At 42.5% G+C, this 21,325-nt stretch overlaps 1 protein-coding gene across 4 annotated transcripts in view; it reads left to right on the forward strand.

Moving 5' to 3' along the window:
• Nucleotides 1-840: 840 nt before the first annotated feature.
• TRPS1 (transcriptional repressor GATA binding 1) overlaps nucleotides 841-21,325 on the forward strand; it is a 553,271-nt gene continuing 532,786 nt past the window's right edge. For 2 of the 4 annotated variants that reach the window (XM_078686866.1, XM_078686864.1), the window contains exon 1: nucleotides 841-1,690. Coding sequence is in view for 2 of the 4 variants with exons in the window: in XM_078686867.1 (XP_078542993.1) it covers nucleotides 2,170-2,179 (10 nt within the window). In the remaining 2 variants the exon portion in view is untranslated. Of the gene's footprint in view, nucleotides 1,691-1,711; nucleotides 2,180-21,325 lie in introns of those variants that run through there. The other 2 variants (XM_078686867.1, XM_078686863.1) reach the window with 2 other exon arrangements.

Consider the following 21,325-nt stretch of genomic DNA (forward strand, 5'->3'; position numbering starts at 1 on the left):
AGGTAACTCGCTGCTTTGGAACGTGTCGTTGCAGTCGCAGCATAGCTGCTTTGTGGAGGCTCCCTAACTTAATTTGTTTAAGTAACACTGACTGAAATAACGAGGGCCAGGCCTGCGATGCGCAGGTATTTATGTTTCTCCACAGGCGTCCTGGAATGCCCCCTTGCACACATCCGACCTCCCTAACCTAGCCTGGCTGCTTTACACTCTGTTTACACTGGGGGTGTAAAAAACATTTCCTGGCGCTTAGCAGCGCCCCTTCACTTTTGCTGCGGATTTTCCGCCCCCCATCCCCGCCCCTCCAACAATACGCTTTCATCCCTCCCTGAAAGAATCAGGATCTTTTAGGAAATAAACCCTCCCGCAAACGCCCCTCAGCCCCCCCCCCCCCCCTCCCGTCCACCCCCAGTCATTGCCGCTCATCTCTTTCATCGGTCACTTTCTCTCAGCACCTATTTGCTCTGCCAGGAAGAGGGCACATCACCACCAAGCTGAAATTGGAAAAGTTACTTTCTTCCCAAACCAGGAAATCTTATTTATAAAATAATAACTTCCAAAAATGACCGTCTGTAACAAAAACTAAAAGCGCAGGTTCAGAAAGAAGCGACTAGGAAAACGTGCCAAAGATTAGAGAGCGCAGGTTAGTATTTTAATGCAACGGATCTTAGTATTAATGAAATAAACTGGTCTTTGGCATCTAATACAAAAAGTGGATTTATTAAAAGTACTGATACACCCCATCAATTCCAAAATCCGCCTTGTACTGAAATAATGTTTTAAATAAAATACGCTAAACGTATTAAAAGTACCAACACATGCTTACATAGTTGTACTATTTTAGTGCGCTTCTTAAAAAAAATGGGGAAAGCAAAACCCTGAAAGCAACTATAATAAAATAGGTGCGATAAATCCAACAGATAGAAAGCGCGGAAAAAATACTTTTTTTTTAACAATGAAGGAACCAGATTGCAGTTGTTTTTTTTTATCAGATAGGACATTGAAAATCAAATCAAATGTTTTTCTCCCGAGGAGCGCGGTGGCTTCGCCGCTCTGCTGCCTGCCTTTCTTTCCCGGTAACAGGCATGCAGGGCAGTCCATTCAGTGCCCTCATCCGCTCGGAGCGCCGGGAGGATGGGTCAGACGAGGGAAGGCACGTGAAGTGCTGCAGGCTGCTGCTGCTGCTGCTGGGCCAGACAAGTGTGGCTGCCGCGCCGCCGCCGCCGCTGCTGCATCCCTCCCTCACTTTTTGGCCGGGCCGCAGAGGAATGGTGGCTGCTGTCGGCTGCGAGGCTCCTGTCGCTTTAAGAGCTCTCAGGCTGGGGTGGTGCTTCCCTCTGCTAAAGGCTCCTTTGATATTAATAGTGTTGGTGTCTTGAAACTGACGTAATGCTCCGAGACTGAGGTCCTGACAAGCGATAACATTTCTGATAAAGAAGCGAGATCAGCCTGCGAGATCCAGCCGGTCTGAGGAGCAGAGGGGGGGCGCCGTCAGATCTCCCGCACAAGACCCCCCACGACCCCCCCTTTCCCTGCTCGCAGCACACACTGGGGGGACCAGGAAACCCTTTCTCTCTCTCCCCAAAAATCCTCGTCCAAGATCAACTCTGCAAACAACAGAAGGCGGTTCATGGCTCGGGTCAGAGCGCCACCATCTTCAAGACTGCTGAGATTGTTGACGATTAATCAACAGGTAAGGAGGGAGATAAACACGATAGCGGCGCTGGTGCGGGGAGGCGGGGGAGGGGGCAGACAGACAGACAGACAGAGGCGCTGGGACCTGGCAGCGTGGGCGCTGCGGGACGTGCTGGGGGCGCACGGCCGCATTGGAAGTGAGTTTCTTCTGCCTTTGGGGAGGGGAGGGGGGCTGATCTCGGGTTTCACGTGCATGTCCATCCTGTCTGGAAGCCGTGAGTCGGCTGCCTCAGAAGTGCAGTAGCAGCACTCCGGGTGCAGGGGGGGTCACTCAGGGGAAGCCGGGCTCCCCCTCTCGTCGGCGGCACCCTCCTCCTCGCCCTCTCTGCCGGGAAGCAGTCCGCCGCGCCTGCCATGGGGCGAGCAGCGTGCATCTGGCCGGAGCTGGGCAGCGGGTCTCCATGACCACCCCTCCTCCTCCTGCTAACTGCCGAAAGTTCCTGCCAGCCATGAGGAGCAGGGGGCCCGGGGACAGCCATGAGCAGTAGTAAGTTCACATCGAAGTTTTGCTGTTTGTTTTGACTCCATCCCCACGTCCCGTCCCCCCCTCCACATGTATAGGGATGAATGTAAACAATGCATGTTTTGGTGTCACATCACAGCTCCTGGCTTGAAGAGAGGGTGTGCAGGAAGGAAGTTGAGGGGCGCGACCCCTCTGCGACACCTCCCTGCGCAGCGTGACCCCTCGTTGTAGCGCTGAATGAATGAATGAATGGGCTTGCCTCCATGGCTGCGCCCTGGGATCCCCACGTTGCCCTCTGGCCGGTGGTGGTTTGTTTTTCCTCACACGTCCAGCCGGAGCCCAGTGCAGGGGCCGCGTCCAGCTCCCTCGCGCACAATCCCAAATGACTCATTGCTACTTAGACCTAATCCCTTGTAGTCATTGGTCCCCCCGACCTGGGCCCGGTGACAGGCAGGCCGGATTAGCCGGTCCCGCGGCTGCTAAAGTAGCGGGGAAAGGAGGGCGCATGCTTGCTCAGGGTTTGTGTAGATACTTTATTGTGCCAAGCCGAATTTTGCAAACTTCTAACCTCTTTTATTGCACACGTGGCGCATGGAAATCCAAGGCCCCGAATTCAGGTGCAGCTAAAGTGACGTGAGTTATTACTGTGCATTTTTTGCACGCACGTGGGCATCATGCCCCTCTGAGCCTCACTTTGCAGAACAGCAACCGATGCAAGACAGCGCTGCAGACAGGAGAGAGAGTTTGTGATGTTTGAAGTGGAGAGAGAGACGGGCCCTCAAAGTTAGCAGTTTCTCTCAGAGACAAATGGGAACACGTTTTATTGGAAGTCGGCCGCGGAAGGGAACGTCTGGGAAAGTATTTATAAACCCTGTTTTAAATAAACCCACAGTAAAGTGGAGCAGTGTGGTCGCGGAGATGCTGTAAGTGCAAGTGGAGCATTCCAGGAGGGACCGGGATGGAAAACATAAATACATTTAAATCACAGACCTGGGCTCCATCGCCTTCGCGAGCCAAAAACCAGGAACGTCCAAACCATGCAAACCGACTTTTAAAACTGCAATTAAAGGTGCAGATGTTCAGATTACTTCCCCATGGCCTTTATATTTTATATGTGTTATATAAATGGACCGTGTGCATCAGGGAAAACTGATCTGGGTTCTAAATGTCAGTGCGACCCAAGGCCCGAGCACTACAGTGTTGGGCAAAGGATGCGGTGGACAGCATGGACAAAGGGAGCAGTTCAGACGTGTCAGGACTTTTACAGTGCCAAGAAGCCATGGTAGACGTACCTGTATATCTTAAGCCCCCAAAAGAGTATGTGTGACGTGCCTGTACTTTTGAAGCCATTGAGGGCATTTTGAGGCCACTTGATTCTGGCCTGTACACTCTAAGTGATATACATTTATGCCAGGAGCGAGTTTATATAGATGGGCGCGCACATTTTAAGTGCAGGAAGGTCGCTTCAAGTGCTTGCTCATTTTAAAACACCAAATGCAAGTTCAGATGTACCCGTACAAGAGGCCGCCCCAAGCGCCTGTATACTGAAGAGCTAAATGCAAACCTTAGATGTGCCTGAACACTTGAAGTGTTGGAACTTTATTCCACGCGCCTCCGTATTATAAGGACCCGGATACAAACTTGGCTGTGCGCCTTGAGCACCCGAAGTGCACTTTAGTAGAATCTGGACGTCTGAGGCGCTAGATGTGCCCTTACAGTGCACAGGTGCCTCTCCGTTTGCAGCCTCCTGCCCACAGGGTGTGTGTGTGGGAGACGGGCCTGGGGGGATTCACGGTGAGATGACGTAGATAAACTTATCCCCCTGACACAAAGCTTTAGTACGCCTGTTTCATTCTACGAAGCACACATCTGAATACATTTGGGTAGATATCTCGACACCGGCCGCCCCTTTCTATTGTATTTTGGTGGCGTGCCAGGCACGTGAAACATATCCTTATTTAGTCAAAGCAATGCCCTGGGTAGGGAGGTAAACCTGTAGGGATCTTCCAGGGGCCTTGGCCAGCTGCCGTCTTCCTAAACTCTGCCATGGTGCAGCTTATCAGGGGTAAAATGTCGGCACAGCAGAGAACACCCAGTGCGGGGCGAGAGTGGTGTTTCTTGGGGACACGTGTACAGGGACTCCGTGAGGAAACGCTGTCCGGGTCGGGTAGGCCCATTCGTGTCCTGGTGCTCGCCGTGTTGGCGCGAACAGACGGACAGTCACCTTCTGAAATGAGTGTAAAATGAGGCCTTTCATTCATTAGACTTTCCATTTGCTGTTTGCTTTCGCTTTATTTAGTTTCCACGGGACAGCTAGTGCGGTAGTCTGGATGCGTTTTTTGGCACAGGAAGAGGACGACCGTGCAGCCGTCGCCCATGATCGCACCTCAGACGTCTCATGACACTGGTACAAAACCGTGGATGCGCACTTTTCAGTACAACCCTTTATGCCGGGTGCATTTCTGCTTCTAGGCACTCCGAATCCACGTCCAGAGGCTGGAACTGAGGCACAGGCACCGCCACAAAAGCTGAGTCCGTTTACCATACAAATCCAGTCAGCAAACTTGGAAATAATCCCAATTAATTCACCTTCTGATTTCTCTCCCAGACTCCGTATGAAATTGAAAAATGCATCACCATCATATTTTGGTGCACAATGTATGTGCTAAAAGTCTTTAAAAAGAACCCTCCTTTCCCAAGCAAACATTGTGAAGTTGTGCGCTTTGTGGTTTCCAGAGTGTGAGTCCTGGTTGAAGATTAGGCCTATTCGGGGGTCGTCACCTCAGGGCAGGTTGTTATGAAAGCAGCTTTTTATTACTATTTATACTAAACAGTTTACGGTCACACCTGTTGAGACCTCTATGCGTCGTCACTGTCACCTCGAATGTAAAACTGGGAGATTCTGGATGTTTGGCAAAAAGAACTAACTCCTTTGTGAGGAGGGAATAAAAGCTGCAATACATTAATCTGAAAATAAAAGAGAAAAACCAATGCTGCTTTTTGTGTTTGACCAACTGGTTTAGTAACTTGCTGGGGAGGTGGGGACCATACATGACTTGCCAAATCAGTGAGTTCTTTCTCAAACTAGCAGGTTCCCTGTGGATGCCAGGGGGACGCTGCTAGGACCATGTGCCCACACATGTGCATGCCCAGGTCAGTGTTTCACCCCGTATTCAGACGCTGCTCTCCGCTCCGCACACCTCAGGCCTTGCCATCGAGGCACCCTGGGAAACATCATTACCGTCTAAATGAACTCAGCCCCGATTAAAAGCTTTAAAATCAATTTTAATGCAGAGCAAGATCTATTTTAGTAATGATGTTCCTATCACTATTGAGCTCCACATGCTCATCTGTGGATACTGCTCCTTTGTAAGCGTGTGTAGAGTAGATTAGAGTATTTAAGTTGCACCCCCTCTTTTGTACAAGTCTGCCCATCGACTTAACTTGCTGTCCCTTCCAGAACTGGGAGTTGAGCAGGCAACATGCCTTACAGCAAGCCTCACACACACAGCAGGTGTAGCATGTTGTGTTTTTGGGAAGACAGGTACATTTGTTGTTTAAATGTGGTTTTACTGCCTTCATTAGAAAAAAAGTTTAGTCCATGTCTACTTGGATTATTAAAAGTCTCGTTCCCTAAGCTCCAAGCGTTTTTTCTTTGAAGGAAACAAACTTTAAAGTTTTCAAGCTCTGTTCTCCTTGCTGGCCAGTGAAGAGAACGTGGAGTGACAGGGAAAGTGCATGCCGCGGAGCAGCTTAAAAAACGAGGAAGGTGATGGCAGTCTTCACCTTTTTAGGAGGGAAATTACTATCTCATTGTTCAGCTTTAGAACTTTGGTTCCTCAATGGAAAATCGGCCAGCATTTTTTTATCTTCAGGAAACACAAGTTCTTGAAAAACAAATGCGAATTGTTGTGCAACTGACAGACAGGTGCACTGGTCAGGTGGATGGATGAAGAAATGTGAAAGCAGATCATTCAGTTGCATTATTATTGGCTTGTAGGAAACAAACTGTACATTCACTGGCTACATTTCAGAGTGGTCCCTTTACATTATGTGTGGCAGAGCTTTGCTCATTGTACTATTTACATCATTGGCTCCCGCTTTAGTTTTCTTACGATAAGCGGCCCATGTTCCGAGGGCATTCCAGAATTTAGCTGCATTAACCATAGTGTATCCCATATGCCTGATTTCACACTCTAGATGTTTTTTTATTGTATTTTATAAATAGTTTAATGTAAAGGATTAGTCTGCATCTCATTAATGAACATTTTGCTGGCTAAAGAAAGTGACATGCAGTTGAAATTTATTTTTTCCCCAGGATCGTACAATGTGGTTAAGTGGGCCATCCAGTATTAGAATGCGGCGGATCTTGGTCCACAATTCTCAATTTGGTCTCTAGTATACTTTGCCTTCCACTATAGTAAGCACATTGAAAATCAAATTTTCTCAAAAGACAATTATTTGATATTCCACCGGGGTCCCCGGTGTACAAGGTCTGTGGTTACTTGTCACATTAGAGGTTGAATATCACTAATGGCCACATTGGCAAATGTCATCTTTCTCCAATTGAAATTTTTACACAAAGCCGCATCAGTCTATTTACTTAGTAGCCCGGCTCCAGAAATCGTTTTTCCCAATTATGATATGTGAATACATTTTTGATTTTATTGCATATTCCTGCTGCATTTGCGCTGGTAGCGCATAACAGTTAACACAGAAAACATCATGTGGAAAATACCTATTCATATAAAATTATTTGATTAATAAAGATTGCACTCATCCCCAACTGGAATCTGAAGTCAAACCCTGGCACAAGAACAAACCCTATCCATGGGCACTGGGACAGGACATATGAAGCTCCGTCACCGTGTGTCGCTGAAATAACCACAAACACAACATCATCTGAAGTTAATTTACAGAAGGGACCCACTACACCGGCACCTACAAAGGAGCAATAACATGTTGAAGAGAATAGAGTGATTTTTCATCAGCCTCTGGCTGCTGTGCATATAACAAAAATTAAGAAAGCCTACGACATTTCCTTTTTTTTTGAAAAGTTGATATCCAGTGTGGGACTTGCTCCTTCCTTTTTATAACCCAGATAACAACATCACATATAAAGCATTTTACTTTACAGACATTTCTGAAGGAATTATGCAACCAACACCAAAATGGAAAGAGACAATGCAGAAGTTATTATTTTTTCTTCCCAGTTCAGGCAGGTGGAGAGTAAAAAAGCTTGACTGCTCTCTCTCTGATGAAACTTTGGGGTGGCCAGGTGTGCAGCTCCGTGCACCAGAATACACCTCGGTCCTAACCACAGTGGAGATATTTCTACCGATTGACAGAATGAGTAGTTTCAGTCTTCTGGAGTTCTTTTCTAATCTTGAAAAACACAAATGGCAGCACGTGTTAATCGTTGCCGTATGCATCTCAGACATTTATGCATAATTTCAAACATTTTATAGAGTGTTAGGAACGGCCTGGAGCACCCAGACATTCGTGAGGCAGAATTTGGCATGTCATAAATTAAACTGTTGAAAAGCAGAATTGATATTGAAAATGAAGTAGAGGAATACAATTTGGTGCAAACCATGTTAAGTTCAGTCGAGTAGCTTTAGCAAAAGAAGAACAATTCAGATATCCAACTACCACAAAACAATACCAAGCACACAGGAGAGTGCCAAGCAGATACTAGAGTGCCAAGCAGATACTAGAATGCCAAGCACACAAAAGAATGACAAGCACACAACACAACCAAATCAGAGGACATGGTAAAAGGTTTAACATTTGGGGATGAACAGAACTGTCCTGCGAGAGTCCTGAAAAATAGAAAGTTTCAAGTATTTGCCGAGCTTCCAGGATTGCCTTACACTTGATTCGATTTTACAAGCTTGAAACTTTTTTACTCTCGATCTAGGACTCCGTCCCTCATCCCTAACCCCCTCCCCCCTTACTTTCCTTTTTCACCGACTGTCAGAATGCCATATATTACTTTAGAAGAACAGAGAGGGGTAATTGGTAGCTTTTAACTCTAAATAGCGTTCAGAGCTGATTTTTGTGGCCAAACTGCCAACTTTTTTTTGCTTCGTTTATAAACGAGCCTCTGGCCTGAGGAAGAAAGGCCCTGTTGATTTAGTTATTTTTATTCAACTTTTCCTTGCTGTTATTAAAACTCTTTTTCCTGCGGGGATCAGCAGAACTTCTCATACTGCTTTTAACACAGTGTGCACTTCAGATGATAACTTTTAAAATTGAAATCTCTCCTCCGTGTGTTATTTCCCTTGGAAAACTGATGCATAGTTTAATTTGGTTGTTAATCGTTTGGATCCCTGCATGTATATAATGAGGTTGATAGCTAGTATGACCACACACCTGTTAATATCACAAGATATTTTAAGATGTCTCTAAGTAAATCATAACAATATCTCATTGTCTTTAAATAGCCTTTAGCTGTATCTGATAGTGTAAGGTACAACCATTATTCTCATTGTCTGAACAGAATATATAGCGAGGGATTTTTGATGACCCACACTGACTTGAGACCACTAATAGAAAAAATCGCGTCTCATGGCTCTCAACCAGAGGAGTCAATGGAGATATAGTCTACCTCTAAATCATAGAGTGTCACACTGTAAATTATAGAAGTAGTGGTTTTGACTTAGAAGTGTGTGTTTACGACTACCTCCGAGTGGTCTGTCCAGATGTGAATGGAAGCCACTATCTAAATTGTATTATTATTTAGGTTACTTTCTGTTTTTTGTAGAATTCATGTCCTTGTACAGAATGTGATTATATGTGAATTTTTGTATCCATTGATAAGGTGTTATTGGCTATGAGGAGACAATGTATGTATGATATATTCATTGTGAACTATAAAATACAGGTAAGGTAAATTACAAATACCTTCACCAAATTTAGTGTATTATTTATTCCTTCATACCGACTGTTGGTTACTTCAATTATATTGAATACCCAGGTTTAGAAGGGTTTTTTGGGTATATCCCTGTTGCTTTAGAACTCAATAAAGATAACAGCATTCAGGAGAGGGACTTTGCCCCACTTAAATTCAAAACAATGTTAAATTGTTTGGTCAGGTAGCTCTAAATTTGTATTTTGTGCCTCAGTGTCAGTATAAAGAACATGAGCAGCTTTTAATGTGGCTCCGTGTGGAGTGCAGACCACAGCATCATTTTAGGCATTGAGAGTGTTTAAATGATGCCATCCTTGATTCTTAATTACATTTTTTTTATCAGCTCTCCACGTCTAAGTCTGTCATTTATAACAGAGTTCTGAGGCATGTTATAGCCGCTCCAGATGGGGCTGAATGTTTGAAGTTAAGATGGCCTTTGAAGATCCTCATCTGCCAATGCACATTTAGAATTTAGACTTCTGACTCTCCCGCCGTTTTCCATGTCACAATTCATGAGTGCCCCAACCCGCTGTATTTTTCAGTGTGACTAAAGTGGAATTCTGGCATTGTGGGTATTATACAAACAAACATCTAAAAATAAATTACGTTTACACAAAGTAATCCAGATTGGATACAGAGATATATCTGTTACATAGCTTTCGCATCACACTCAAATTACCTTAATTTGCAATCCTAACTAACCTCCACTCTCACAATTTTAGCATTGCTTTTATGCTCCCTTATGATACTGATCAGCCTCAAGATTCATGTCCTTCTCCCTCGTAGCACTCCTCGACAGGATAGCCATCTTCCTGGAATTGATGTAGATTTAATCCCTACCTAGGTGCAAAATGGAGGACTGAAAGAACCGCCTTCTCCGCCCCTTTGCCTCACCTTGAGCCGCTGAGCAACACAATCACAAAAACGCAGTAATTGATTACTATTACTGGGGAAGTAAACATATATAATGTATGACCGTCGCAATCTTTGCAATATTTTACTTTGTATTTATTATTGTGTAATGTTATTTTTTGACCCTCAAGCATGACCTTTCCATGTTACTGTTTTGCTGGATTATGTACATATCCATTGGTGCTGGTTCCTTTGCAACACTTGTTTAACCTTGGAGGGATGCTTGGGTAAATAGAAAGAAATGAACAATTGGGAAATCTTACCAGATAGGCACAGGCACAGACACTGTTTCACACTCACTCTCTCCAAAGTGGTGATCTTCATTGTAGAGTTATAATTCGGTAAGAGTTTCGATAGGAAGAGCGTTTTTTGTTTCGCTTATAACTATGGCACCATTTGATGAATCGTCACAAAAAATGATCCAAAAAAAATAATCTTCCACAGCTCCTGCCTGAAAAAGTTTGGGGTGATCCATCAAGCAGGGGCCAAGAAAAACAGTGGAATCCCAGAACATTGATTTCTCATATTAATTCTCTAGGAAAATGTGGGAAGCAATACAGAAAAAATGGCTGAATTAAATGACACCAAATTTGGCAGAAACATATAACTTTTCTCTGAAACTGTGCTTTTCATTATTTGGATTGAATCCTTTCAGTCATTTTCGAGAAATTAGAAGTTATTGAGACGATCTGGGTGGTCATGAAGTGGTTGAAAAGTTAGGTATATTTGAACGGTAGTCCCACAGAGTCATACATTAAAAAATAGGGCCCATTGATTGGTGGATGGAGCTTTTTCTCCCGTCGATCTTCTTACAAAATTCAGTGGTTTAAAAAAGCAGCTTTCATAGGGAACCGTGTACTATAGAAAATATTTCTGTTTCCTACGACATATGGATTTCATTATCATAATGACAAGCCCCCAAGCACACTGCAGAGCTTTACTATTGTCTGTGCTACTAGGACTATGCAGCATGGAGGACCAAATGTAAAGTTTTCTAAATTATGCAGAAAAACTACAATTATGTGACATATTCTTTGGCAGTATAATTTTCATCCAGTGGAGCTACAATCTGTTTGTATGAAATCTGCAAATTTGGTGGCAAATTCAGAAAATGCAGAACATTGCTGTACACACCATAGGCATACCGTCTTCATCTAAATAAAGCAGCGCTCACCTCTGGCCATTGTTTTATCAACAATTTATTGGTAAACAAACCATGAAGGTTAAACAAAAACAAAGCATTCTAATTCCATTTACTGCCATTGCTAGCTGCACTCGAATTAAAAATCAGTTTCAAGTTACCTACCCCAAAGTAAACAAGTGATATAAATAATAAATAATCAGTAACGTGTGCAAAACTGACCTATAGTGTCATCTCCAAGTTCCGTTAACATTTGCAAACCATTGACCTTCGGCTGTGTGTTCTGTGACATCACCAGAACCACTTGATGCTAAATCGGGTCATATTCCCAAGCTAACTGTTATAAAGTAAACATAGTCTATGTGCAGAGTGTAACATATGTATTACCACTGAGTTGTGTTAGGAATGGTCACAGAAAGAGGGACTTCGTCCATATACATTTGCTAGAAAGTTAGGGCGCCTGATTTTGTTTTAATGCCGACCTGCTTATTTTATGTAGCCAAATTGCAAATACTCCACTATTGTCTATATTATTCCTGTATGTAGTTACATGTGAAGAACCCACTTATTGTAGAAGAAGTATGTGGATTCAGGAAAAATGCTGTAATAGCGCATGTCTAAGACACAAAACAGTTGTGTGGTTTGAGGTATAATTCGATCAGTGTTGAAAAATTGGCTAGCTAGAGTGTGTGCACAATCTGGCATTGTTGTTGTAAAGACTACCTTGAATGGCATAACTTTTGGCACATTGAGCAAATCTCCGGTCCTGATTACGAGTGGACCAGGTGATTCTGATCCCTGTGTGACGTTGTGTGCAGCCAGCCAATTTTCCCAGGTACATTTCTGCAGGTTAAACCTGCTGAAACATCCCAGAGGTAAAAGCCTGGTATAAAGCAGAAGATGCAGATTTAATTACAGAAGGTATCCACATCCGCATGTTAGCCCTATTTTGAGAGCAAAACCCATATTTGGAGGCTATTATGATACCAGATGAATTCTGAACCCTGGGTACTGGATTTTACTAGATGAAATACTTATCTCACCCCCCCCTTCATGGAACTTCTAATCAGGATCATAGTATTAATATATTTATGGTATATGGATAACAATTATATTCAAAAGTGAACACATGCCAATGCTGCTCCAACCCACTACACAGTTTTTTTGGGGGGTGGGTGGTCATGTTTTTGCCTTTGTAGATAACTGTTCATATGCTGCAGCGTGCACTTAAAGATCACGAGGAGAAAAGAACACTGACAAAGTCTGTGAGACCTTGATATATTTCAACACAGATACATGAAATTGAGAAGAATGAACAGACTTAGTGGCATAAAACCACCAAAGAGGAGTTTCAGAATATGATTTATCTCTTTCCTCCATGTGCCCAGTGGTTGATGGGGCATTCTGAGTCTGGTATGTTCTCAAAGTTTTCTGAAAGGGAATGAAAAACACGAGAAGGCATTCTGAGCCTAGTATGAACTCAAAGTTGTATGAAAGGGAATGAAAACATGAAATATTGAAATGTTGAGTGCTCCATTGACGATCGTGGAGTAACTCAGCGCCAGTAATGGCTGAAGTAGACCTTGTTCTCCAACATTCCAATGCTTGTCTTTCTGTTTCTCCTCTTTTAATTTAGATCATTTTACCCTTAGTGGGTGGAATGTTTTAATAGCCTTATTGCCCTTCTATGTTGGGCTGTGCCCGTGGGTTAAAAGCTCCAGCTATACTCTAGCACTTAGGGCTCTCTCCTATGTCATATTCCTTCACCATTGACTTTGGCCTATAACTTGGTTTCAGGGCCTTTAATAACCAGTCTAACCCCTAGTCATTATTGAAGGCAAGTCTGTTGGATTTGTGTGTTATGCTTCTGGAATTCGCATCTCTCCCATTGCCTTAGAAGACACACATGCTAAACATTCTGAGTTTGGGTCGCCAGGTGGAAACCTGGTATCTGTCAGCACGTTTCTAATGCTGGAAGCACAGACCTATGGGGTGTTCTTATTGGATTGTTTCAAATGGTGCTTCACGTTGACATACAGTTACTTTATTGTTCTGAATGGCTGCTTTTTCCGTGCACTTCAGCTTATCCCCTTCTTTCTTCTGGCCCCTTTGACTGGAGATCAATGAGCACTAGTGTAAAAAGTCCCATGCATCCTTGGTGTTGCACCTATTTCAATTAATCAATCAGCATTTGTAGAGCGCTGCATTGTCACCTCTGGGGGTGTCCGGGCACAGGGGTGCGAGGTCTCTGTCGTAAAGCGAGGTCTTGAGGAAAAGGCAGGAATAGGGAAGAAACTTGCAGAAAAGGCAAAGCGGAGGGCAAAAATGTGCAGAAATGGCAAAATGGAGCAGAAGATGGAAAAACAGAGGGCAGAAAAACGAGCTGAAAAGGCAAAACAGAGGGCAGACAAACAAACAGAAAAGGCAAAACAGAGCAGAATTGAGCAAAACAAAGGGCAATAAAAGGCAAAACAGAGGGCAGCAACACAAACAGGAGGCGTAAAACAGAGCAAGAAACGAATAGAGGAGACACAAACAGAGGGCAGCAGGTAGAAAGGCAGCAGAAGGTAGCAGTCTGAAGGCAAGCTGGACAGGAGAACTGTCGCAGGGGGGTCTGGCAGGAGGACCTGCATGTGGCGGTCCAGCAACTGGCCCCAGAAGAGGATCCGCAGCCAGCTTAGAATTTGTATCTGGACATTGGCACAGGGCCCTTTCACGTCAATGTTTCCTTTTGCATCTACACAAGGTAAACCATAGTAAAGAGATACCGGTTTCGGAGTGGGCCTGGAAGAGTGACACAATTATCTGGTGGGACAAGGATGAAAAGCAGTGGCTAAAGAGAAACAAGAAAATAATGTTCAGATCAGGCATGAGAGACTATGGCAAGAAATGGAGCAAATACAGAACTCTTCAGCAGGAAAGAGGAGACTTTATTTAAGAAATGAATCTTTGCTTGCAAAGGAGCAGAGCATGAAGAGCCTTAGTGAGCACGGGAAATAATGGGAAACCGGAGAAAATAGAAAAATAAATACTCAGAAACTGAAAGTGAGTGTTCAACTCGTCATGGCTGCAGGGTTAAAAGTGATTAACAACACTGCAAAGACGAGGAACGTACCAGAAATGTAATGGTATACAATGTAAAAGATGCGTGAGCAGCCTGGGATATTTTAAACATCAGGGATATGGAATAAAAAATATATTTTAGAAAATTGAATTTTGAAGGTTTAGAAAATCTATCAAATTACATTTTCTCTGTAAATATCAATTTTGTTTTATTTGAAAAACTCCTAAAATATGTCCTCTGTACACCAGCTTGTGCTTAGAAGAACACAGATATTCAAGTCGTGCGCGCCAAAGATATAGTTTGGATTGCTGTTGGTATTATTCAGAAAAAACAAACCCACTGCGAACTGCTCAAGCTGCAATATCTGCAAGTAAAATGAAAAAGTGCCCCTTTGGGAAAGTCTGATAGGCATTCGTGGACCAAGTTGTCTCAGTTCTGTGAAAAGGTTTGGAATAAAAGAGAACTGAGACAGAAATAATATTTGGACTACTGATATTTTTTAATGTGCAGTTAGTAGGAAAGTCTTTAGGGTGGGCCATATTTTAGATAATTTGCTCACTGGCGCACTTTCCACGAGGAAACCCCGCTTCAGAGACTTCGAGTATGCTGCCAGTGCCAACCCAGAAATAAGGTCAGGTAAACGTGCCTAGTTCTAGTCAAGTGAAACATTGTTCTCGCAAAACCATGTTTTTCTCATTATTTCTCATTAAGTGCTTGCATATTATGTACATGTGCTCCGTCTGAGTTAAATCGAAGCGAGAAGAATATACGCAGTAATCCCAGCGGTTGCTACGTTCAGCCAAGAACGAGCTCTCAAGTCCCTTAATTTCCTGGATTTACCGTGTGCATTTCATAGCAATATCCCATGTCTAGGTTTTGCAAATTACTGGTGTAGGGATCTGAGGTGTAGAGAAACAGGGTGCGCTCCATGTATCTCAACCAACCTAGGACAAGAAATTGAGTCTCCTGACTCGAAAGCCTATACTTAAATTACCCAGCCCCTCACCAGGCTACGACAGACCTACTTGTTAATTCTTTATTTAAGGTACATACACATTTGCACAGAAAAGTGGCACAGACCCTTGCACTCTGTACGATTTAGTGCTGGTTTGGGATCCTAAGGTACTACTGATTAAATGCATTGGAGCCCTGTCCTCCACATCCTTGTCAAAGAGGCAAAGCCTGCTGGAACTGGTCCGCCTACGCTTACGTGCTTGGAGGCAAAGGTGGAGTCACTGAGGCCTTGAAGTTATTGAGGACACCTTTTTTAACAGTTACGGAGTTTATAATTGCTACTAAATTCAAGTACCACTTTCTGCTCAAGGTTGCAGTAAACCCATTTCAGTGGGTAACTATACGTTTTGTTACAAGTGCGCCAATTTGGGGGTCTTTTCAAGTTTACAATCTTCAGCTTTTAGGCTTCCAACTTAAACATTCGATTCTTAGTCAAACGGATATGGCCATTAGATTTCCAACTGAAAGTTTCATAAAAAGAGAATTATGTTTTCTCATGGCAACGATCTTTACTCATCCCAGCAAATACAGTAAGTATTGATAGAATCTGAGTTGGATTCGCTTGGGTAGATAGGTTGTGTCTTATGAATGATCAAATGCAAAAGTCTTTCCCTGTCAAACTGCCTAACACTATAAAATGTCTTAAATTCTGAAGATATTTTTCGAAAAAGATTGAAGATCAAGTTCACGTAGCAAAGTTTTTTGAGATTATTGCTATTATTAGCAATATGTTTACGTGCACGTCCTTTAAATCCGTCAACCTACACCGCTCACACATTCTGGCATTTTTTTATGGGTCCTCTTGTGTTTTACAATATGGTGTGCCCTACTAGAAATCAGCGAACTCTGAAGACAGACAGTGGTTCTACCTTTACTTCATACAAAGGCGCCCACTCTCATTTTCACTTTGAAAAGAGAGTTTATGGCTCAGAAAAGCATTTTTCTCTGTGCGAACACATCACACTGGATGTTGAAAAGATTCGGTCGTTTATATAACTAACAATTAATTTTATTATTTAATTTTGGGTAGATGGGAAAATGACATATGAGATGGTTATGGAACTAGATAATTCGGAAATAAACTATACTGAACTATAACTGAATCTAGCAAAAATGTATTCGGGCTTACTCAAAAGTGAATAAAAATGTTAAGGGACGTAAAGTGTACCATAGTAGTTTCTCAGACTGTGTAAATGAGGTCACTTTCTGAAGATAAGCACGTCTTCATTCATCAGATGGAAACTTCACAATGTGGTGCACAGTTGTATCACTAGGACTAAGTAAAACTAGAGGCTTTGTGTAGAATCCACCACTGTGTAACAAGTACAAATCCCCGAACTGAAATAAATGCTGATTATTTTGAATAATGCAAGAGTGTCTTTCCTTGTAACATCAAGTTGGCAGGAACTTCTGCTGCATTTTATGTAAGTGCAGACTTTGCAACGTAACAGTAGAAACAATTATGCAAAGTAGGACAATGTCTTTGAGGGGTCCCCTTAAAACTCTTTTATTTTGGCATTTAAAAAACAAGAAAATTTCAGTTGTATGAGTTAAGATGTGCAGTGTCTGAGGATAAGACAGTTTGATACAATGTATATTTGCGTACGTGACAACTGTCTAACCCCTATGGAGAGCCTGAAACAACGTGCGACAGACTGCCTTCAGGCGTGGCAATATGACAGTCTTTTGGGATAATGCCGGCAGCTCATAAAGGTCCTGGGAAAAGACAATAATTATGATTTTACGGAACCACAACAAACCAACTGCCTGAGGTCTAACTGACAAAAAAGCTGTGCCAGTTGAATGCCGCACAACCTTGGCAGGGCTATCGGCACTGCAGCGTGGTTACGGTGGCAATCCCTGTACGGTTGGATTCATCAATTGCAATGAATAACACCCTAAAGTTAGATCAGAGACCAATCAGGAAATCCTGCTTGATCCCTTTCCTTTTTTATTTTTTTTAAATGTACCCTGGGGCAAAACAGAATAGGGCCTCCAAATGGTTTAATTTCCTTGTATACCGTCTTGAGGATAAAGAAATCTACGGTGAAAGGATAAAGCTGCATTTGCATGTTTGTTATAGATAGTGATGACCTTAATTATTCAACTTTGCATGTGGTTTCCGTGTGCAGGTCTTGAAATGTGCTAGTGCAGTAATATATTTATATGTATCCCAGATTCCCTTAATTTAAAGCATGGGTTGCGAGCCCCAAGAGCAGCGCATAGCCCTTAGTTACAGCGTAACTCCTTCTACACCAAGCATTTCACGGGCTGCTTGTGTTTTCCCTTAGGAAGTTTAACAAACGTGTACTGAAGTATTTCAGACTGCCAGACTACAGTGTCTTGTTTTGTTTCCACTCTAATGATGATTGTCAACTATTGGTGCTTATGAATGCAAACACTCTCTAGACAGTGATGCAAAAGCTTCACCTTTGTGCTTCGGTTTGCCTCTGAGGTTTACTCAAACAATATGCTTCAGTTTTGCCTCAAACCATTTCCAGCCACCTCTGCTCCAAGAATTTACCAGATCTGGGCTCTTGAGAGATTAACTCTGACAGTTTCTGTTATATAATGAACAGCAGCATTGTTTGAACAAAGGTAACATATTTTGATGTGTGTACTTTTTTGGCAGTTGGCAGCCTCCGTAGCTCTGGAGTGAAGGGATGATCTAACAATTCAAATATCTGAATGTACTGCCTCAGTGTAATGTGTTTAAATCATCGCTGATGTATATACAAGGCCCAAGAAGGTCTGCTTTGCTGTGCACCGTGTTTCTTCTGGTTACTCAGCCTAATTTACTGAGACGGTACACATCACAGTGGCTTATTGAACCTGCAGAAACTCACCAAACCTGATTGTAAACTGTGTTTTCTGCTTTATGTAATCTAGGGCTCAGTGATTTAGTTTGGAGTATTATTACACTTCTACTGAGTTTTATCTAGTAATGGGATTTTGCTTCAACTGTCAGTTTTGAATAAGTGTGCTGTACTGTATTTCTGATTTAAAGATGAAACTTTATAAGCACGTGTCACTCCACCTCAGCTATACTGTATTGAGCCTCATGGCAAAGCACAGTACAGCAGTGCCCTTTATATTATATTGCAACATTTATATTGTGCTTACTACCTCTTTGTGGACACTGAAGCGCTTGCCTACATGGGCAGCATGCAACAGCGTGGAGGGTGTCTGGCTGGAAGACTACACGCTTTGTTTTGATCCTCTGTAGCAAGTGTTTCCATGTCATTCGTGGGGACTACTGAGGTGTGGTTATTGTGTTATACAACGCAGTGCTTAGCAGTGTAACGCAGTGCTTAGCAGCGTGTTATATAACGTAAAGCTTAGCAGCGAAGAAGTGGCACACGGTTTATGGTTTTCAGTAAACTGGTAGCTTATAGCATCTATGCAGGCCTTTTTATGGCATTTCTTAAGATTATGGTCCACTGCACTGGTTATTGCACTGAGTTGTCCATTCTGAGATATTTTGTTTAACATTTACATTCCTGACCAGATGTAAGTTGAAAAAAGTATGGTAGTGGCTGGACGTGGCAATGTGCTACGCCAATGGGGATATCCTGCCAGCAGTCCACTTCGTTTTGGCAGAAGGGTACCCATTTGCATGGCTCTCACTGTGATGAACAAGCCCGTCCTGAACATTTTGGGCATTTTGGGTAATTCTTTTCAGTTTGCAGTGTTTCTTATGTTGATATTTAGATTTAAATGATATTGCTGTTTGTTTAACACAAGGGGCCACTTGTGTCCATTGCATCTAGGTACAGTTTATGTAGTCCAAAGGTTTTGTTAATTATTTATATAAAAATCTTGGGATGTTATATTATGACATGTGCAATTAATACTTTTAATACTTAGGGCCAAATTAAAAGTTTGGTGATCCATAGGACCGCCGAACTCGCGGTTGAGGTGCGATGGGGGTCGGGGACCACTGCCCCAGTGGTCCGACTGCCATATTGCAACTACGGCAATCGTACCGCCATAAAACCGCCAGGGATCCACGATAGCTGGCAGTGGTGCGGCGGTCTGAGGGCCCCTCTGTCTGCATTCACACCCTTTTCTGCATGGCATGGACTGGCCAATGCTGTGCAGGAATGGGCATTGGCGTTCCCATTGCAGTGCCTTTTTAATAGGCACTGCCTTGGGAACACCAAAGGATTTCCCACCAGACAACGAGAAAACTAGTAATCTGGTGGGTGGCAGGCGGTGAGGTTTGGCTGTGTGGGGCGAAGGCACTGGCATGTTGCTTGAGCAAATAATCCATCAAGCAAATTCTACTGATCCTGGTAATGCTCAGCTCTATCTTGGGGCTTAAATTAAATTGAATTTTCAGTATAATCTGTAGTAAGAGTGATTGAAAAGACATTTGAAAATTCCATGTCTGCTCTCATGCTATATTGTCTTGCATAGTAGAACATTTTTAGACTGGTCTTTGTTCTCTAATGTGCCTATTGTGTTTGCACTCACAAGTCTCTAAACCTGTCCTTGACTTGCTCCAAAATTTCTTCTACTTTTAAATCACTGATTCATAGGTAAGCATGTGGTCAAGTAACACATACATATACTTGTATACAAATATTTAAAATTGCGGGATGGATTTCCTGTTAGAGAGATTTGTTTAATAATTGACACACTGTAAGTCATATTCAGACCACTTAAAAAATGATTATGAATATTTGTGCCTTGATCTCAAGGTGAGCCAGTGACACGGAGGTGCTCTAAATGCTGACGAGTGCATATCAGCATGTCACAAAGATGCACAAGCAGATATCCGAATTCCTTCATCTTCCTTTAGACATTAGCAAGTGTTTATTGAAAGGTTAGCTCTAGTTATGAAATACGCCTATCGGGAGAGAAGTAAACTAAATACCACCTTACATTTGTGGTTGTAACGTGATGTCACCAAGTAAAGATTATTGCAAACAGTGGAAACATTCTAGGCAGTGGTTCATTTTGTACATGCATTCAAGGAACACTCGAGTTCTTTAGCGGGAAAAGGAAAGGATAATAATTTTGGTGTATGGTTTGGTTTGAATGTCTGAAAATATATGTTCACATCACCATCAAAGCCAGTTGAACCTGTTTTAGTATACGGTTAGGCTTTTTACTTTTATTTCAGATAAAAATAGAAGGGCAGATCAAAGTAAAAGATGACTGTAAAAACCATGAACCTACATGATACAGAATTAAGTTAAGCATCACTCACTGGTGTTATTCAGTCAACAAGGATGACTTAGTTGGGAGGCTCAAATAATTTTTTTATAATACAGCCAACCTATTTAAATGTAGCAACGTTTTTTTGAATACATCGAAATTACACAGAGGAAAATATATTGCATTTTATTGAAACTATGAAAATTGAACACTCCAGTTGTAAATTCTCAATGTAGTTTTATCAACTAAGAGAGGTTGCATTTCTTAACACAGTTTTTGATGTTTTCATGCTTAGTCAACTTAAATCAAATGACCATGGTGAATTTGGTTACTAACGCAAACACACTGCAGGCATTAAGAATGTTTGCATCATCAGAGGTGTGTCTCTACATTAATTAAAGAAAATAGTTTGGGAAGTAGTCTGGTTCCGACACGTAGATCATTTTGAAGAGGCATGAAATGGTGATTATAATGAGTGCAAAGTACATTGATCTATATCACAGAATGCGTATGCTACCATGTGAGAATAACTAGGTGATAATCAAATACACCTGAAACGGTTCAACATACAATTTATTTTGTAATGTTATGCATAGCATGAACACGGCCCAAAAGCTTACAGCCCTTTATTACAGACCCAGTTATATATATATATATATATATATATATATATATATATATATATATATATATATATATATATATATATATATATATATATATATATATATATATATATATATATATATATATATATATCCAAACCTCCAAACACCAGCCGGTTGCACTCGTGGACGGGTGCACGCCAAACGGGGGTGTACCCGTTGCACAATGTCAGCCTCACAAATCCAAGGAACGTAATTCCAAAAGGAAAGCAGCACTCGCAGGGGGTAGTTCCAAACCAATTTATTCGTGGTGGAACTGAAACAGCAACGACGCGTTTCGCCGTAGGGCTTTGTCAAG

The sequence above is a fragment of the Lissotriton helveticus genome, chromosome 4_1 (assembly GCF_964261635.1).
Source record: "Lissotriton helveticus chromosome 4_1, aLisHel1.1, whole genome shotgun sequence".
Classification (NCBI taxonomy): domain Eukaryota; kingdom Metazoa; phylum Chordata; class Amphibia; order Caudata; family Salamandridae; genus Lissotriton; species Lissotriton helveticus.